The sequence below is a fragment of the Crocodylus porosus genome, unplaced genomic scaffold (genome assembly GCF_001723895.1).
Source record: "Crocodylus porosus isolate Cpor-Errol unplaced genomic scaffold, CroPor_comp1, whole genome shotgun sequence".
NCBI lineage: Eukaryota > Metazoa > Chordata > Crocodylia > Crocodylidae > Crocodylus > Crocodylus porosus.
In genome coordinates this window covers 44,825,093-44,837,772 of record NW_017728951.1, presented here as the reverse complement: position 1 = coordinate 44,837,772, position 12,680 = coordinate 44,825,093, and the positions used below count along the sequence as shown (strand labels likewise).

The window sequence follows — 12,680 nt, the reverse complement described above, 5'->3', positions numbered from 1 at the left end:
CTATGAAGTACAGGGGAAGCAAGGAAAAAGCAAATGCAGAGTTAAAATAAGCCAAAGGACTCCACTGTTTGCATTTTGGCCCTACAGCCTTAGTTTTGATGAGAACACGTTGGTCTTTTAAGACTAAATTGTCAAAGATCCATAAAAAATGTGTACAGTGAATCGCTCAGTATTAAGAACCAAAGTGTATTGGTTTGTCAGTTGCTTGCATTCTATGATTTGGAGGTAAAGGCAGGAATAACAATTTAACATAAAAGTATCTTATTGGAAAAGGGCCAGTGGGTGTATCTAAATATTCATTAATGTGTCATAATTACAGCACATCAAGTTTAGTACCTGTAATGACACGTTACTAACTTAATGCACTGTGATCGACACTACTGCGCATTAGCACAGATGAATGTTTTTTTGGTGGCATTAATAAGCATTAGACTAAATCTACTGAGTATTTATGCATTAGCACATATTTTGCCCACAACACTAATCTGCAGTAGAATTAATATTCTGCAAATTGTCTCATGTCGATACGTCTCGTGTGTACTAGGCCTAGCACCTGTGGAAGGGACAGAGCTTAAATTAATATACTCATTTCATTCTCCAAACGTAGATTTCATAGACGTTATGGCTTCATAATGTTTCAGTTTCCTGCCTATACAGCCATGAAGCGAAGCACTGGGCTCTGTGCAGCTCCACAGCTCTGCAGGAAGCCCTGCAGGCAGCCTAGCATCAGCCCAGGAAAGCAGGCTCTGCCCAAAAAAAGCAGTGAGTCCGATCTCCTCCCTCCCCACCAGAGCCTGCCTGCTTGCCTGAACTGCATGGGGGTCCAGTGCTTCCCTGTGTGTCTGCGGTGCCCCCGGGACCACCTGAGCCAAGAGTCTGCAGGCAGGTGCCACCTGGGATGGGGGGGAGGGGTGGGGGGCACACCACTGCCCCAGAGGGAAGTACCAGCCCTCCCCTCTCCACTGGAGAGGCAAGTAAGTTAGTGGGGTGTATACACGACATGGGGGTTTAATCAGCCCTAAATTGAAGTGGTGCTTTTTAAAACCCACCTCTTGAATTTATGCCCCCTGTTTCATCTACACACTATTGCTCTATTTTCTGGCATCTTTCAGGTGTGCAAGTATGCAAAGTATCTGCCAGCAGTGTGACATTGTAATAAGGTGTTGCTCTCAGAATCTGAGAGTGATTCTGCAAAAACTCAAAGCTTTGGTCTTTCTCCTATTTTAGTTGATTTTGTTCTTCTTCTTCCCATCTGCTCCTAAGGACAGAACTGAACTTTTTACCTATGCCTCTTAGTATTTTTTTTTTTCTCTTCACAACCTATAATTCACGTCATTCACTAGCTTTTGTTTTTCTTGTCTTTTTTAGTTTATATCTTGCCATGCAATGCCCATATACTGCTATTTACTAACTCAGAAATAATTAAGGACGCAGACAAACTGCAAAATATTGAAGTAGGTCCAGATTTGCATGCTTCAGTGTTCAAAGTTGTTTCAGTGCAGGGTTTTGGATGGATGCAAAAAACTGGCATGGATAGTTACAAAGATTAAATATAGTTTGGGGTTCAGATTTTGCAAGGCCCCATTTGGGTTTCTGATTTCAGAGTTTGGATCAACTTATCTCCAATAAACATAGATAATGCATCAGAGAGTAGAAAAAAAGAAGGAAGATCATTCAACCATATGCCAGCTGGTGAAACTTGAACAAATAGAGAATTCAAAGAAATAGGGCACATACAGGACATTTCTGGGACTTTGTCTATGATCATGTGGCTTAATCTAAGCCGTGTGATCATAGATCATATTCTGTTTGTGCAGATGTTTGCTAGTTCCAGGAGCTGCTCTGGATTTGTGGTCTAAGGTGGGAAGCTGGTGGTCCATTAAGGGGTAGGGGAATTGGGGAGCTAAAAATAGCTCGGTCAACCTTGGCAGGGAAGGTGCAATCTTATGGCTGGGGTGAACAGTTGGGCTTTCCTAGTTGCAGGGCTGAATCCATACACATGTTCAATTAGATTGGACATGGGTTAGTCTGATCTATGCAGTGCATTTCCTCAGGCAAACTAAGTTAGATTAGAGTGGCCATTTTTGGTCTAATCTAAACTCCCTCAATCATGTACAGTTTGGCATTTAGATCAACTGAATCCTAGTTAGGTTGATCTAAGTATAATGTCTACACATACCCATAATTTAGGATGTTCCCTGGACAATTATATTAACATATACGAAAGATGAAAACTAGATTATCTGTTAGTATATTATCTACTCAGTAAAACAAGTAAAGGTGTTTCTGAGTTTAATTGCTACAGAGAGCTTTTTCATTTCTCAAAAGGAAGCCATTTAGTCAGATATTTTCATAGTTTGGGGGCCCTCTTAATTAGTTTATTTTAATTAGCTTAAGCTGAGTTAGCTGTAAAATTTAAGCGAGTGTATCTTTCATCAGCACATTTTTACCAGCAGGTGAAAAACAAGACTACAGTTTTAATTGTAGAATTGTACTGAGTCAGTGAAGAAGAGCTATTGTGGTGGAATACCCAGAATATTCACTTGCTAAAATGTTAAATTTTGCTTGCTTTCTTTTTTAGAGTAATTTCCATAAAGAATTACCATCCGAAGATAAGAATTATCACTCAGATGCTGCAGTATCATAACAAGGTAATGAGAAGACCAATAGGGCTCTCTTTTCAGAGTTTTCTGTAACAACACAATCACTCACACCCAATTATTCCACCCAATTATTTCATGCCCTAATGCAAGGCATTTTTCTCTCTGAACAGGAACATCTTAGTAAGAGTTGTCATGCAATCCACTTACTAATTAACTCAACTGTATTTACATATGCAAGGGACCTTATCGAATTCCTAGGGTGTTTGTTTAACAGTTAGGGTCCTATTCTCAGAGGTGCTAAGAGGTGCTTTCATTGATTTAATTTGGATATATGAACATATAGTTTCCACAAATCAAACAACAACTTGAATCCCTAAAGCCATATATGATCCTGCTGGTGCCTCTACAGAGCTCTCCCATGTCATCAGGAGATACTGGCACAAATTTAGGAGAGATTGAACTGAGAGAGAGACAGAGAGCTGAACACTGAGAAGTCAGAACCACTTATACCTCACTATAGCAATGAGTAAGAAGGTGTAAGCCAGCTCAGGAGCAGCCTGGCTTTACAGAGCATGATTGCTACTGGCTGTGTTGTACTCTGCCCATATAACAATGAAGGACACTTTCAGTAAGGAACATTGGTCCACTTTCTTTTGTGAAGTAGAATAATGATGTTTCTATGCTTAAATGGCCTCAGAGGGACAATGTGCCGTTATAAGCCACCTCCGTTCGTTTCATATTTCTAAGGAAAAAATATGTTTATGAAAATCAAGAAATTGTGATTAAAAGTGATCATGAGGTTATAAGAAGGAGAAAAGTATGATGGATTCATTGTGTTAATGCGTGTACACATTTGTGTATGCTAAAGCGATGAAAATCCATTTGGGATTTTGCCTTTCAGGAAACTTCCTAAATTCAGCAAACTTTCTATCAGATTCTTTTGAGCTTTGAAAAAATGTATCTTTTCAATACTGTTTTCCAACAAAAAATGTACATGAGAGCAATGATTTATAGATGTACCCATCAGGTAGTTTCCAGACAATAATATTGAACAATATTAAAAGCTATATAAATGACCTGTCAAGCAGTGTCAAGAATGGAAGACTTTTCATAGGGCTAATACAACAGCCAGAATTTACAGTAAACCTGAAGTGCAAAGAAAACTTCAGAACATGCTGTTGCAAATGTAGTGGCCCCTACAGAGTGTCCAATCTAATTATCCATGATTAGAGTAGGGTCACTATAATATAAGGTCTTTAAGATGTGAGGAGTTTAAATTGAAAGGGGATTAAAGCATTTCCCCATATAGAAATTCTCTTGAAAACATATTATGGGGTGTAGCACTAATGATGATAAGACCTCTGTTGATCAATTGACTTACTGCAAGAAAAAGCAAGCCAGCACTAAAGGGGCAGACCATCTTCTTAGATACCCCATATGTTAGCAGAGAGTAGGATACATATTTGTGATTCCTTACTTTTGTTTCTTTCTTCAGGCTCATCTGCTAAATATCCCAAGCTGGAATTGGAAAGAAGGGGATGATGCAATATGTCTTGCTGAACTCAAGCTGGGTTTCATAGCCCAGAGCTGCCTGGCACCAGGTCTCTCAACAATGTTAGCCAACCTCTTCTCCATGAGGTCATTCATAAAGGTAATGCCTCGTCTCACTAAAACGTATTAGCCTAGGATTTAGTTTGTCTTGGGGTTGAGTAGAGAGCACAGTTTTAATATAAAACATATAGGGATATACTAACTGCTTTGGCAACACGTACACAAACACACACACACACACACACAGAGTCTGTAACAAATTGGGCAAAGGGCCAGGGTCTTTCATAATTATATTTTTATTTTTATTTGGCACATCTGTTGCTATTGTTCAAAGCACAATACATTTAATCTTTCTCTACTACCACCACTACTACTACTTCTTTCCTTTTTATTTTTTATTTTTTATTTTTTTAGGTAAACTACTTGTTTATCTATCAGGAAAGCCCCTGCTGTTAAAACCAAAATATGATTTACATACATATATATATATATATATATATCCCTTATGGTAACAAAGTGCCTAGAGAAAAAGAGTGATCAGCTCTTTCTTTTACATCAAGTGGCTAGTGGACCTCTCACTGTGAGAATAAATATGGACCATGTGTTTGTACTGAAGGCCAAACCTCCTACAACATCATTCATTTCTTTCTTTCTCCTCAGTCAAAGAGCCCCTCTGGTCTGATATGCCAAAGTTGCAGTGCAGTTGTTTCAAACCTTTGGGGGCAGCCATATCAGTTTACTAATATAAGATCTTACCTGCATCAAGCAGTTGTCTTGTATACTTGTATGTTTCAAGTATGTCAAGCAAATAGGTGGAGGAAGCTTATTATAGCAGGTGGAACAGTCAAAAGAATTGTGACAGCGTAGATGTACATACCAGCGTTGGGGAGCTTTTGGCATATAGCAATTTGATATTTATTCTGTTGTTGTGAAGAAGCAGCTGGGGGTTTTGAAACTGTTGCAAGAAATTTTTTGAGTCTTGGGAGCCTTCACTGATTCTGTGTATTGTGAGGAACCATATTAAATAAGTACATATGGCCAGAAAAATGAAAGGAAAATGAAGCAAACAAGAAACTAACAATCTTTCCTTTTAGTTCTGTTGTTGTTTTACTTGAGTCTCATGTGGTTTCCCCATTCTCATGTCAGTATTTGGCATCAGAACCAAGTGCTCTCAAAAACCACTTTTCCCAGGGCTAATTGACAAATCCAAGATTTATTATAGCACCTCGTTACAAATAGGTTATCTTCTGTCCCTGCTTTTGACCTCATGAACAAGGCTAAGCCTCTGTCCTTAATGTCAGTAATGAGTCTTGCTTTCTCTGGAAGGACCAGTATGCATGTATATCAGTAACAATTTTTTTTAGTGTCGGTAATGTTACATTTAAACAGATCTCACTGAGCAAAATAAGAAGAAATTCAACAGGTAAAAACAAGGATGAATGATGACTTGAAGAGTACTGCAAGAAAGGAGATTTGGGGTATATTTTAGAAAATATTGATAGGCCATGATTAAAAATTGCTTGTTTTAAAGTTAACTTTTCCCATTTATGAGCAGCTGTGGGTCATTTGCTGCTTAAGGTAACATCAACAGTTCCTTCTACCAACTTCTTGTTCCTTTTCCAGCCCTTTTCTCCTGACTGACTGACTGACCAACAGCTATAGGGCCAGCCTGGCAAGGCTCTGAGGGCATTTTCTGTGGTTTAGAGCAACATTTCTCAACCTTTTCTTGTACCAGAACCCATTTGTAAACATTGGTAGCTAGTCCCAACCCAGTAAATACTTTAAGTCGAAAACAGCCCTGTGGCCCAACTCTCAGTCCCCACAGTCCCCAGACCTGCTGGTTCCACTCACCCCCAACCCACTGCCCCCCCAGCCTGGGCAGTGAGACTCATTGCTGCCACTGCCTCTGCTGGAATTCCTGTGCCAGCCATACCACTGGCAGCATGAGGAGTAATGGATGGGGGTGGAATTGCACAGCCCTCACCTCCTCCCACCATCAGCTGCTTCAGCACCAAGCTGTGGCTCTACACTCCCATCATAGCCCAGCCGCTGCTGCTACACCGAGGGGAGCAGCATCAGTGGCTGGGCCATGGTGATGGGGTAGAGCCTCAGCCTGGCATATGAGCGGTTGGCATTCAGAGGAGGTGAGTGCAGCATGCCCCCACTGGGCTGTGGAAGCAGCTCCTGCCCATGCCAGTCTGGCCAGGCTGTGCCCCATGCCTGCTGACTTGCACAAATCGAGGGGGGCACATGCCCCCCCATCTCCCCAACACATTGCCTGTGCCCCCCCACCCTCCTGATTTGTTGTCTTTGTCTCCCCTGCTCCCACCCCATTAGACTTACCTGCAAGGAGCTCTGGGGAGCTGCAGGAGCTGCTTACCACACTTCCTGGCTGCCATGTGCCTGTGTGTGTTCATATATGCATGAGGTGCCCCCTATCTGATCACCTCCCTTCTGTTCCCCACAGCCCCAAGCAGCCCCTTGCAGGAACTCTTCCAGCCTGCAAAGGGAAATCCACAGGTTCCAACATTTTTCTCCTTTAAAGGAGAATCCATTTTTAAAATTTGTTGATCCATTTTTAAAGTTTGTTCATGACCCCTTCGTATATTCTTGTGACTCACTTTTGGGTTGTGACCCACGAGCTGACCCACTCCTTTGGTGATTTTCAAAATTCCTAAAATCACAGAACCCTTTCATATCACTTCTGCTGCTGCAGAACCCCTACCCCTTTCCGGAAGACTAATGTGGAGCCAGGTGACATGGCCCACCAGTAGCTGTATCCTGCCTCCCAGTCTGCTCCACCATTACTTCCAGTCTCTTTGCGGAACCCCTGCTGACCTATTGCAGAGCCCTGGGTTCCACAGAACACAATTTGAAAACCAGCAGTTTAGAGCATCCTTCCTGAGCTTCCATTGTCAAAGTGGCTGCTTACAGATATAAAAAAACCCAACCAGAATGGCGCTTTAGACTCCACACACTCCTGTGCCGAGCATTGCTTATGTGCAGAAGAGAGTGCATTAACTGGGCCCAGCCCACCCGATGCTTGTATAGATTGGGCACTTTACTGGGGCTTTCTTGGTGCTTTTATGTAATAGCTGATGCACAGGGATTCAATCAGCTCTTATATAAAAGCACCAAAAAACTGAAGCACCCAATCAATACAGACGCAGCAGAGCTGGGTTGAAGTAACATGCTGCTTCTGTCAGTAAAGTATGGATTTTGGGTTTTTTTTTTCTTTTTAACATCTGCAAGTAATAAGTTCAGGATGCTGAGCAGGTGCATCTAGGTGTACAGGATAAGCAAAGGAGAACCAGTGAATTGGATCTGAGGATATCCATGATGTTTTTGCTGTTGCCGTCATAGCTGATATAAAAATCATATTGTTCTGGGGACATTGTAATGAACGGCCAGATTATATTTTCTATTATTTGTGTGTTTTAGCCTTATTTCATTCAGGAGGCTGAGCTAGAGATCTTATGAGGTCCCTTCTAGCTTTGCTTTATTATGATCCTATTGTCCTAGGTTTAGGAGGACAAAGGGGCAAAGATAAAATCTTTGCGTGTTTTTCAGTAGATTATTCAGATACGGCAAAGCAGGGTTTTGAGTTTAAAATAAAATACGTTGCTGAGAAAAATATCCAGATATTGATTAGAATTAATTTCTGCTCCCTGTTTTCAAGAACAGTGGTAACAGTCTTGTGGTAAAATGGATGATATCAAGAATCACTCAGAATGCTCTATTTGTTAATATCTGAAACAAACACATAAGATTTGATGATAAAACCAATTATTGTACTGGATCAGTGCAAAGAAAACATCTACTGCATATTAATGGAAGTGGAATTTTCCCAAGAATCCACAATTTCATTTGCTCTATGGGCACGTATACATATTCATTAATGGGCTTTTGCTAATGCACATTAAATATAGCACCTCTATTGTGTGGTACTAGAAAAAGGCACATTATCTTATTTTAATGCGCATTAGTGAAAGCACACAGGTTTTTTGTGATGCTTGAACGTGCATTAAAATAGGCTACTGCACATTAAAGCACATGTAGACACACCTGACCAGTTGCTAAAAGTTGGAACCAGTACAATTCTAAGGATGTTTTCAATTCAAAATGAACTATGTTGATAGGGCTTATAAGGGACAGTTGTGCAAGAATGGAGAAATACATAAACTTCTAGCAGAGGTTCTTCTCTTTTTGCTCTAGAGAAGCACTTATTGTAACATTGAATTTAAGAATTGTCAGACTTTCATAAATTCCACAGGAAAACACTATGAGTGGACATATCTTAGAAAAGTGCCAGAAAATCTTACTTTCATATGAACTTTCATTTCTATCCAGGAGAACTTTTACAATCTTTTCTCCAATGCCTGATGAAGCGTGTTTGTGCCCGAAAGCTTGCAATTAAAGAAATTATTTTGCAAAATTCTTGTTGGTTTAATAAAACATATCATCTCTACTACAAGTCCTGATTGCCTTTTCCTCTAGACCAGTATGGGTACAACCTGGATACCTGAGAAAATCTTACTGTAACTTCTGTATTTTTTTTAAGTTTGAAGCATGTGTTACCCCTTTTTCCTAACATGATTAGAAAGTCATTTAATGTATAATAAATGTTTGGTCTGTCAAAAAAAAATGGACATGATTGATGGTGACACTACACACATTTAATTCATTATACCTTTCTTTGCTGCAAAAAAGATTTGTGTAAACTGTCTGCCCAGCATTAAAGGTAAAACAAACTAAAAAACCTCAAAATGTTATACTTGAGTCTAATATTTTCCTTTTGGTCATATCTATGTAATCTTATACAGAATCCTTTACTTTCTTTTGGCACCATACTGAACAAAGGGAAAGTTAATTTAAAAGGTTGCATAACTGTAACAGAAATCATCCCGGCACCTGGTGCCCCCTGGGGTCCGACTCACCTGTCAGGAATCGCTGGCCCTGCCTCACCTCGAGTTTCTTACCTGCCACACCTTTGATGTTACTATTTGTTTATTGAGGAGGCAGTCCCTGGGGAACACCTCTGGCTCCTTCAGCTGCTAGCTTTGTCCTTGCCACACTCACACTTGGTCTGTGTTTCCCTCAGGGTGTTGACTTTTTAAAGGAGCACCTCTTCAGGCCTCCAAGCACCTGTCAGGGCTTCAGCTGGCCTCCCTTGTTCAGGAGCATTAACCTACCTTTTTCTCTTGTCAAGCCCTCAATGCTGTAGACGTCAGCTCCCAAGCCTCAGCCTTGATTTGGTTGCAACCACTCCTGGACTTCTGTCTCACTATGCCAGCCTCAGCCATGCCAGGATAGGGTTTATCTCCAGTCCCTGATAATGAGGAATGCCTCTAGAGCACCCTACACAAGGCCGCCTCCTTCTCTGCAGCCACAACTCAGTCCTCTGGTTGGAAAACTCAGACACAAAACAAGAACCTGACCAGTCCTAACTCAAACATAAGCCCCTCTTGAACTCTAGTGTCCAAGCCCTGCTTCTCAGGCTACCTTGCTCAAGCCTACCAGGTACCTCTCTTGGGCTGTCTTGACTTCTCACTGCTGCCAGCTCTCTCTTGAAAGTTTCATATTCTCTACCCACACTGCCCCCTACGTGGTCAGGGACTGGGTTTATATGCTTAAGCCCAGCTGCCTTCTACTTATGTGATCTTGTCTTCTTCACCTATGGGCCAGGTACTGCTAATTCCACTATTAACAACCTGGCTGTTCCTAGTCCCTGGCTTGATTTACCTGTGCAGATATAGATTTACCTGTGCCACGTTTGTCCTCAGGTTTCCTGCACTCCCACACCTTCCTTGTAACAAGGGCAGAAGTACCTTGTTCTAGTAACATAGAATTGTATCAAGAAGGAACAAGGAAAAATTACATAGTAAAAAAGATTCAATAAAATAAGAAAAAGCTATACCTATAAAGTATATTGTAACAGCCCATCCTTTTTACGATATGGAATATTGCTACAATTATATTAAATAAATGAAATTATAAACCTGTTTGTTACTTACATAATTTAAGGGATAAATTGAAATGTTGTTCTGTAAAGCAATTATGGTTTGTGGTCTGGAATAGCACATATGTGCCAGAAGTCCACTATTACAAAAACATACAAAAAATAATTCAGTAGTAGAGCATAGAATTAAGGATGGGCCCCTCTATTCTTATGCAACCCCATGATGCCAGCTTGGATGTATGGTTTTCTTTAACAAAAGTTACAATTGGGCCCACTGATTTCAATAGGAATCTGCAGTCTTAAACCCAATTTTGCCACTTTGATCTCTTAGTGTAGGGACAGAAGTTACACATAAACTAGTTTAAGTGATTAGAAACTGTTTTAAACCTGTAACAGAACAGAAGCTTAATGCACATAAACCAGTTTCAAAATGCCTGAAACTGGTTTAAGATAAGCCTGGTTAAATGTAGTATTAGATGAAACTGATTTAGGTAAAACCAGTTTATGGAACTTGTGTCCCAGGCGCCTTCCTGGTTTAAGCTAAGTTAAAAGGGGACTGAGGGGGTAATCTGCCACCTTGACCCCTTAGCCCGGGAAGTCTGTTGCTTCCCAGGGGCCCACATCCTAGACATTGCGGAGAAGATCCTAAAGCTCCTCCAGCCCGCAGACCACTATCCCATGCTCCTTATTCATGTGGGCACCAATGACACAGCTTGGAGCGCTCCCAGGCACTACAGGGATTTGGGAGCAGGGATAAAGGGTCTGGGGGCACAGGTGGTGTTCTCTTTGATTCTTCAAGTCTTGGGATATGGGCAGAGGGAGAGGAGGATCCAGGTAGTGAACTAAAGACTGTGGCGCTGGTGTCATTGGGAAGGCTTTGGCTTCCATGAGCACAGCCCACTGTTTGGCGAGAGAGGCAGTGAGCTGCTGGGAAGAGATGGCCTCCACCTCTCTCCGCTGGGGAGGAGGCTCTTCTCAGCCAGACTGGCTGAACTGCTCCACCAGGCTTTAAACTAAGCCTGCCGGGTATGGGGGGACTACCGCCACTGCTGACCCGCTGAGCAACCCTTGCAATGCCAGCAGGCCAAGGTAGTTAAGGGAGCCCACCCCTGCCCTAGCCCTGGTACAATCTGTGGGCAAGGCAAGAGCCCCCAAGGGGACACTTGCCTGCCTGTACACAAATGCCAGGAGGTTGGGGAATAAGCAGGAGGAACTCATCCTCCTGCTTAATGCAAATAATTAAGTTGTCATAGGGATAATGGAGACCTGGTGGGACTCCACCCATGACTGGACCATGGCTATAGATGGCTATACCTTGTACAGGAGAGATCAAGTAGATAAAAGGGGTGGGGGTGTAGCTCTCTATGTTAAGGAAAGCTATGCATCCCTATAAGCTGATGTTGGTAACCAGGGTGGACAACCAGAGACTCTCTGGGTTAAAATCCGTGGGGAACATGATACATGGGACACAATGGTGGGAGTCAAGTACAGACCTCCCACCCAAAGTCAAGAGCTTGACCAGGAGTTCACCTGAGAACTGGCTGAGGCTGCATGCTCCAGGACCATGGTTGTCATGGGTGACTTCAGTTACCCAGACATCTTGTGGGAGGATCACTCAGCAAAATCTGAGCAGTCGCAAAGCTTCCTATCCTATAGATGTCCTCTACTTGACTCAAGAAGTCTATGGGCCAACAAGAGGTAAAGTGCTGCTTGACCTGGTACTGGCTAGTGGAGATGACCTAACTGGCGACCTAGTGATTGATGGGAAGCTGGGTGACAGCGACCATGAGCTGATCACCTTCACCATCCACCGTAAAGCTGGCAAGTCAGTCAGCAACACTTTAGTCTTTGACTTTGACAAACTCAGGAGGCTTGTCAGTGAGGCCCTAAGGGACCATGACCCCAGGAGAAGGGGAGTCCAGGAAGAGTGGTTGCTCCTCAAGGGAGCAATCCTCAACGCACAAACCAAATCTATTCCATCTTGGAGGAAAGGCAGCAAGAGGGCACAACAGTCCCCCTGGCTCTCAGGGATCTATCAGACCTCCTGAGGCTAAAAAGAAAAGCCTACAAAGGATGGAGGATGGGATTCACCTCCAAGGAGGAATATTCTGCACTGGTCCAGTCCTGCATTGAGCAAACCAGGAAAGCCAAGGCTAGAACTGAACTCCAACTAGCTTTGAATATCAACGACAATGAAAAGTCCTTTTTCAGATATGTGGGGAGCCAGAGGAAAAGCAAGGGCACCATTGGACCCCTGCTGAACCAGATGGGACAACTGACAACTGATGCCCAGGAAAAAGCCAACCTATTAAATGGGTACTTTGCATCGGTCTTGCATCAGTCCAATGGGATGCCCATGCATGCTACGGGACAGACAGGTCTGGGTGAGGGAGATCTCTTGCCCTCCATCAATGCTGACCTTGTAAAGGAACACCTTGAGAGGCTGGATACCTTCAAGTCAGTTGGCCCTGACAATCTACACCCTAAGGTAATCAAGGAACTGGCGAGCATCATAGCCCAGCCTCTGGCACAGATCTTTGAGAAGCAGGTGCTCTGGTATAGTGCCC

The 12,680-nt window shown here is 42.5% G+C and overlaps 1 protein-coding gene across 1 annotated transcript in view; it reads left to right on the top strand.

The window, feature by feature from the left end:
- KCNMA1 (potassium calcium-activated channel subfamily M alpha 1) overlaps positions 1–12,680 on the top strand; it is a 997,979-nt gene that overhangs the window by 707,817 nt on the left and 277,482 nt on the right. The window contains exons 12-13 of the mRNA XM_019555536.1: positions 2,577–2,651; positions 4,099–4,254. Coding sequence (XP_019411081.1) covers positions 2,577–2,651; positions 4,099–4,254 — 231 coding nt within the window. The remainder of the gene's footprint in view (positions 1–2,576; positions 2,652–4,098; positions 4,255–12,680) is intronic.